This window comes from Crocodylus porosus, unplaced genomic scaffold, assembly GCF_001723895.1.
Source record: "Crocodylus porosus isolate Cpor-Errol unplaced genomic scaffold, CroPor_comp1, whole genome shotgun sequence".
NCBI classification, from domain to species: domain Eukaryota; kingdom Metazoa; phylum Chordata; order Crocodylia; family Crocodylidae; genus Crocodylus; species Crocodylus porosus.
In genome coordinates this window covers 9,923,522-9,930,646 of record NW_017728924.1, presented here as the reverse complement: position 1 = coordinate 9,930,646, position 7,125 = coordinate 9,923,522, and the positions used below count along the sequence as shown (strand labels likewise).

At 54.5% G+C, this 7,125-nt stretch overlaps 1 protein-coding gene across 1 annotated transcript; it reads left to right on the top strand.

Annotated features, from left to right (window-relative positions):
- The first annotated feature begins 1,163 nt into the window (after window positions 1–1,163).
- On the top strand, window positions 1,164–6,661 carry RIPPLY1 (ripply transcriptional repressor 1). Its single transcript, XM_019540306.1, has 4 exons — window positions 1,164–1,966; window positions 2,774–2,849; window positions 5,373–5,443; window positions 5,795–6,661. The coding sequence occupies exons 1-4, from the start codon at window positions 1,860–1,862 to the stop codon at window positions 6,018–6,020; spliced, it is 480 nt and encodes a 159-aa protein (XP_019395851.1). The 5' UTR covers window positions 1,164–1,859; the 3' UTR covers window positions 6,021–6,661.
- The last annotated feature ends 464 nt before the right edge of the window (window positions 6,662–7,125 follow it).

Genomic DNA, 7,125 nt, shown 5'->3' with positions numbered 1-7,125 from the left:
TGTTAAAAGTGGCCCTGATCTGTGGGTGTGTGTTCCAGCTCCTAAGGAAACCCCAATGGAGGCTCAGTGTCAGCCAGTAACTCTGGTTCATCTTGGGGGTGGGAGGACTCAGGGATCCCCCTTATACTCTGCTGGGCTGGGAGTGCAGAGGGAGGACTCTGCCGAGGAGGAGAGATCCCACCCCTGCAGTGGAGCACTCAGCATGGTCCTACCACCCCACAGAAACCATGCCAGCTGGTTTCTGTGGGGTTGCAGGCCTGGGAGGTGGAGCTGATAGCAGGGGAGTGCTAAAGAGGGCAGTTATTGCTCTCTGCTTCAGAGGTGTGAGTTTAAGCCCTACTTAGGACTGGTACTAGAGGCTACTGGTAGTTGGTCCAGCTGTAAGTAGGTCACTGTGATGCTGGCTGCATCCCTTCCTCACTTGCTATTTATACTGGTGTGCCCTAAGCATGTGAGTCTGATGGCCTGTAGGGCTGGGGCAAGCCTTTGATCTGTGATTCTCAATCAGGGTGCCATGAGACCCTTTAAGGGTGCTGTGCAATACTAGCAGTGTTAGGTGTGCAAGAAAAACCCAGTGATTTCAAATAGGAATCCAGAGTGTCAAAACCATTCTGACCTGTTGTGGGCTTTGTTGAGTTCTTTGCACCAAAAGAATTGCTCTATTATTTTTCCGTAGTCAAGAAATGAGTGAAAGCTCAGAGCTGGTGTTTTCTGAGAGGTACCTTGAGCCTTAAAAGAATGACAGCCACTGCCTTAGGCTGAAGGGTGTTGGGGGCGGAGGGGGTGGAAACTGAAGCTGAGGCAGCTTGACAGAGATACTGAAGCCAAAGCGTGGTCTGGATTTCCCCAGCTCTGGCTATAATCTATCCTTCAGTCTCCTGTGCTGAACTACAGGTCCCTCTCATGTACAATTCCAGGGAAATGGGCTGGTTTCTGCCTGCCACAGGAAACTGGTTCGCTGGCAATGACTGATGCACCTAAGAGCCCCAGTGGAGGAAAGGGCAGCACAGTATCCTTTCCTGCCTTGGGGTTCCTATGTCTTGCCTTCCCTTCCAATTGTGCACCCAGATCCCACTAGCTCCACTTCCCATACAGTGGGGTGCCCCTGACCCTGGCACAGTGCTGGGGATCCAGCTGTCCTCTCTGTGCTATCAAACTGCTGCCCTGGTACCATACAGCCCAGGGAGCTGCATGAGGACTGGCACAGACTTGGCACACAGCAGGTCTCCACACCCAGGGCTGGACCTTGCTTCCCTAGGAGGATCCAGCCCAGGGGGAGAATGTGGCTATTGTCTGAGCAAGTTCCATGGCCTTGGTGCACCCAGTTAATCTCCATGTCTCTCCTTTGCTTTCCCGCCCCTCTTCCTGCCTTCTCTCTTTCTCCCTCCTCTGCTCCCATTTCCATCCCTTGTCTCTTGCCCTCTCCTCTCCCAGTGTCATTCCCTGGATACCCCTTAGCACAGAATGATTTCCTCCTGCATGCCCCCGCCCCTTCCAACTCCCGAATCCATCATGCTCCCCTGTGCCTGTGGGTACAAAGAGCTCCTAATCACCCTCATTAATTGTCCCTATCCCCAGCCCACCTGGGACTTTTCTCACAAATGGTGCCTGACTTTTCCCCTTCTGTGTTTTGCTTTTTCACCAGAGCCGACAAAGCCCCTGGCCCCCCTGTGGACACACTGTTTACACAACTGGGACAAATTTCACACCCTGGGACCTCCTGCTCCCCCCCCCTCCGCCCCAGCTTTTACCCCCTGCTCCTGCCCTGACAATTTGAGCCACCAGACCAGGAGGGCTATAAAGGTTTCCTTAGAAAGGCCCCAGGCAGTTGAGACAGACATTCATCCCCAGAACACACCATGGAAGCTGCTGCTCAATCTTGCCCAGTGCTGCGTGCCTGGTTTAACCCATCCCCTCTCCCCTCAGGCTGCCGGAGCCCTGCTCAGGGGCTACACCAAGGAGGAAGGTAACTAGGCTCTTGGTCGCTGTGTGGCTATAATGCCCCTTCTGTGGGTGAGGCCAGGCTGGAGATGGGCCTGGCAGAGGAGGGTGCAGGGTGGGTGCTGCCATGGGCCTGCTGGCAAAGGGGCAGTGGGAGCTGGCGTTCGGAGAGGTGGGTGGTGCAGTGGGGAGGGGACAAATGTTCATTCTAAGATTTGGCACTTCTCTTGCCCAAGCACAACTGGGGGCCCCCAGATACAGCATTGAGACAAGCCTCCAACCCTCTCTCTAACAGGCCCACTTCAGCAATGGCAAACTGAAGTACAGAGGGAGGAAGGGACCTCCATGGCAGCACCAGGTGGAGGACCCTGGGGTCCCTGCATCTGTCCTGCTGTAACTGCCAGCCCTTATTCCCTTGCTCCTATTCCTCAGAGTGGAGTGCTTCACAGGCTGTCACAGATCCCTGAGAGCTGGATGGGTCACAATGTAACAACAGCACTGGCTCATAATGTAAAGCCCCTGGCAGGTTTAGGGAAGGGTAGGTCTGTAAACCCAGTGAATAGGATGAGGAAGCAATGAATTGCCCACAGTGTGAGACATGATGGCTGCAGATTCAAAGTATGGGGCTGCATTGTCTGTGCCTACGGGTTGAGGGGGGTTTGGTGTGTTACATAGGCTTGGCTGGGCAAGGCTGCTGGCGGGGGTGTAACGGGGAGGAGGGTGCACCTTGGCAAGGATGCTGCTCTCTGCTGGGGTGAGTTGGAGCTTTTCAAAGACACAAAGCTCCTTGACTTGTCCAAGCAAGACTTTTCTCCTTCTCTTGCTCCCACAGATCCCTGCCCCTTTGGAGACCATGGTTGCCCACTGCTGAGGGTATTACAAGGCAGAAGGAGGACGAGATGGACACAGTGAGTCTAACACTCGCTTCTGGACCCCTGGCTAAACAGACAACATTTCAGGGAGCAAAGTCTGAGGTGCCCCCCCACAGGGTCCACAGACACCAAGTAGTTTGCACCACTGCTCATTCAGTTCCTCACAAGGGCTGACAAGCTCTCCTGCATGTCTGGTTGATTCACTTGCCTAAGTGCAGAGCTGCTTAGGTGTAGCCATAATCCTTCCAGGCTGGGAGGTCATTGTGCCCCCAGCAGTTTCTGTGCCATGTCCTCTCAGCAGATGCAGCAAGATGAGGGACAGGGTTTGCCTTCTGGGGGATCCTGCAAAGATTCAGCATCAGCCCTTAGAAATCCAAGGCAGAAAAAAACCTTTGCTAGAACCCCTTTTAACATCAGCCATGAGACTGACAATCGCCAGTCAGTTAACGAGCTGCTAAAACAGCTGGGGCCCTTGTCTAGCTGGGCTCAATTACACTATTTACACTGCTCATCCTGGACCAATTTTTTCCAGTTCAGGATGAAAGTCTTGCTTGAGGGAGCCCTTGGAGACACTGGGACATGGCCCCAAAGTTCAGGACTATCACTTTTCCCATGATGCAGTGGGCCAGAGCTAGTGCCAGGAGGGCAGATAACCAGGGCTTGCATGCAGGGGCCAGGGCAAGACAGAGTGGATGCCTCCTATGCTTGGCCAAAGGGTACCATGACTGCTGCTTGACTAGGGACACTGTCCTACAGCATCCCTGCTGGTGGGGAGTTTGGAGCCTACAAATACTGCTTCCTGGTTACAGCATTTGGCTGGGGCAGCTGCAGCTTTGGCTAGTGTCAGCAGGCAACTTTACCTTGCTGAGCCCTGTTTGCACCACTTCCCTGAGAGCAAGCAGCTGGCACTCCTTGACTCCCTTGTAGACCCTGCCCATCCCTTCCTTCTTTAGTGGAGGGTCCATCTTGGCCTCAAGCCCTCACATCGGGGCTTCCCTCTCTTGGAGCCTTCTGGGATGGGCGGTGTGGGGGGGTCCTTCTTTCTGAAGGCAAGCAGCTATGATGTGAAACTTCCTCCTGTGGTCAACTGTGTAGGGCACTGCCAAGCTCTAAAGGGATTGCTGGCTCAAACCCACACATGGCCCCTTGCCTGTGGGAGTTCTGGAGGATGCATGTGTTTAAGGCCTCTTGAGCAAACACAGAGGCCTCTGTTGAAGTGTGAAAGGGAGGCCTGTTGCTTGGGCCAGGGCAGGAATTCCTTTGGGGGTAGTCTAGTGCTGGGCAGGGATTTGGCTCATGGGGAGATTACAGTGGATAAAACCCTCAAGAGAGTGAGAGCCAGTGCCTTCATTTTCTTCTCAGTCTTGCCAGTGGGGTGAAGGCTGTGGGGTCCTTGTGCTACCTTGGGGCCTAGGGAGCAGGTTCAACCCCATCATGGGGTTGGCATCTGCTCTGTGGGCCGTGCAGTATGGGCAGCCTACTTGGCTGTGTGCAATCTCCTGAGGGGCAGGGAGTGACCAGTGTGTTCTCACTGGTTAAGTTCCCTTAACCCTGTCCTGTCAGGGTGGGGAGAATGGTGCCAGGCAGAGGATGCACAGATCCAGGGGAGATGGAAAGCCTCATGAGGGCATCTGGCCCCTCACATCATGCCTACAGTGCAGCCCCTGAGGCACTAAGCCCACCCCTCCCTGAGACAGATTCCATGGTCTCCTAGTCTTGAAGCTTTCCCTACTATTTAGCCAAAACTTCCCTCCTTTTCCTCTCATCCTGTCACTCCTCAGAGGTTCCTCTTGATCCCTAACTGACTGCTCCCTGGTGAGAGTCTCTGGGGAACACCCAACATGGCAGCATCTAGAGCTGGCAAGGCCTGTGTGGAGATTTCCGGTCCCTGCCGGTATACAGCTGGTCCTTGCAGTGAACTGGCTGGGGCTGGGGCTGGGGCTGGCCTGGATCTCACTCAAGAACAAGGGGATGTGGGGAAGATGCAAATCTAGAGCTGGTTATATCCTGTGGCAGTGAATTTCCCAGGCTGCTGCCAAGGCCAAGGGCTTTAGCACTATCCAACTGGATTCACTTTGCATCAAGAACGTCCTGCATTAGCATAGGTCACACAATCAAAGGAATTCAACAAGAGCCCTTGAGCCTGGGGGCACCTGCCATCCAGTGCCCACTGGCAGGAGAGGGCTGTCCCTGATGGGAGGGAAAAACCATTCAGTGTTTCACTCTCTGATGAAGTTGGTGCTGGCTCCTCTCAGAGACAGGCCACTACTCTGGATAGAGCTCAGTTCTCCTCTAGGGTTAATCACTCAAGTGATGGGGCTGTGGCTGCTCCACTTGGAGCTGGCTCCAGGCTGATGGAACCGACAGACAAGGGGATTGTTCCTACTGTTCAGCTGAACTGTTCCTTGTCTTGGTTGCATCCAAGTCCTCTCCATTTGAGCCCATTGCACCAGCTACATTCACCGAACCCTTGCACCACCACTAACCTCACTCTGGGGCAGGGCTGTGGTGTGTGTGTTGCGAATGGCACATCCCAACCACTGCTTTTTGTTTCCCAAGGCCTATGGTGGTGAGGTGATGGGGGATGATGAGCCCAGCAAAGCACTGGCGCTTTTCCGGCACCCTGTCAGGTACGTGTGCAGGATGGACCCCATGTGCCTGCTTCCTGTCATTGATGGGGGTGTTTAGAGCTCCTGGAAATGAGGGGCCAATGGTGCTGGCTACAGTCATGTCAATCTCACACAAACAGCAATGCTGAAGCTTCCCCTGCTCTTGTCCTCATGCCTGACTTGCCGCTCCTGCTAGTCCACTACTTCTCACAGCCAGCCTTGTCCCTGCCCCTGCCCCTTTCTGATGCCCTCCCATACCCTCCATTGTCCCAGACAGGGCCCCTGGCAGGACAGGCTGGGCCTTCCCTCCCTGTAGCTGTTACCAGGAGGAAGCGAGAGAACTTGTATTTCTCATGCCTGTTTTTCCCCCAGACTTTTCTGGCCGAAGTCCAAGTCCTTTGACTACCTGTACAGCGAGGGCGAGAAACTGCTGAAGAACTTCCCAGTGCAAGCCACCATCAACCTCTATGAGGACTCTGACAGCGAGGAGGAAGAGGAGTACGGAGGGGAGGAAGGGCAGGTGGAGGATATGGGGAACCAAGCAGGGGAGATGGTGCTATTGCAGGGGGTAGATGCCTGCCAGCCCTGTCTGAAATGAACCCTGAGGCACCCACCGCATGTGGGAAAGACCCAGTCAGATTGGCAAATTGTGGCCTCCTTCTCTTGCAGAGCTGAGACTTTACACTGGCTGGTTGAAAAGTGGCTGTCACCCACAGGGGTCCCTCCCACTGGAGGCATGCATGAGTGCAAAGGGAATCTAGCAGACCTGGCCATTTGCTATTGCAGTACTCAGGACCTAACCCAAAGCAGCTGGCACTGAGAGGGGAAATCCGTACCATGGTTGGAAATGGGATGGGGAACAGCATTAGTAGGTCTCCAGCAGGGAGTGCAGTTCACTTCAGGGTGTTCCAGGAGTAGGCATCTGTAGGCATCACAGCAGGGTGTGCCAACATCTCTGCCAAAGGTGTAGGGCCCCATCTGTGCTTCAGATTATGACCACTCCTGAGCATACCCAATGTCCTGTGAGAGGTGTGGCCGGGGTGGGCCTGTCCTGTTGTACCAGAGCCTTTCTGAGAGGGTCAGGAGGAAGAAGAGTGAGGGCCCAGGGCCCTGCCTGGAAGGTTGTGAGTTGTGGGGCCCAGGCAGAGCTTGGAAGCTCCCACACTTACAGTGGGCCTGAGCCTTGTTATTCCAGTGGCTAATATGTATGTTGGGCTGAAACATGCAATAAAGTTTAAGATGCTGTAACCTCAGAGGTCCTGGGAAATGTCTTCTTTATCCCATTACCAGGAAGTCTGTTCCTCACAGTAGAGGACAGGAAGGGGGTCCAGGGAGGGATGGGGCAAAATCATCACAACATCCTATGCCAAAGTGGGGGAAGGCTGGAATATGGCTGGAGACCAAGAGGCAGCAGGAACCCCCACATTAGGAGCTGTTTTTGCTCAGACTCTCGGTTTGGCTGCAGCTTCTAGGCACCAGGAAGAGCTCAGCAATGTAAGTGTGGGAAGCAACTGGCTGGAGACTTGATCCCAGAGTGGTAAAGGGGTCACAGAACTGGAAGGGCCTCTATTGCCAGCTGATGCCCTAGCACAGGAAGGAGCAAGGCGGTGCCAGCATTTCTGGGCATTGGCTAGGCACTGGGCTGCCTTGAATGGGAATGGGGCGGTATCTGGGGGGTAAGGAGGCTGCACTGAGGGTCCCCA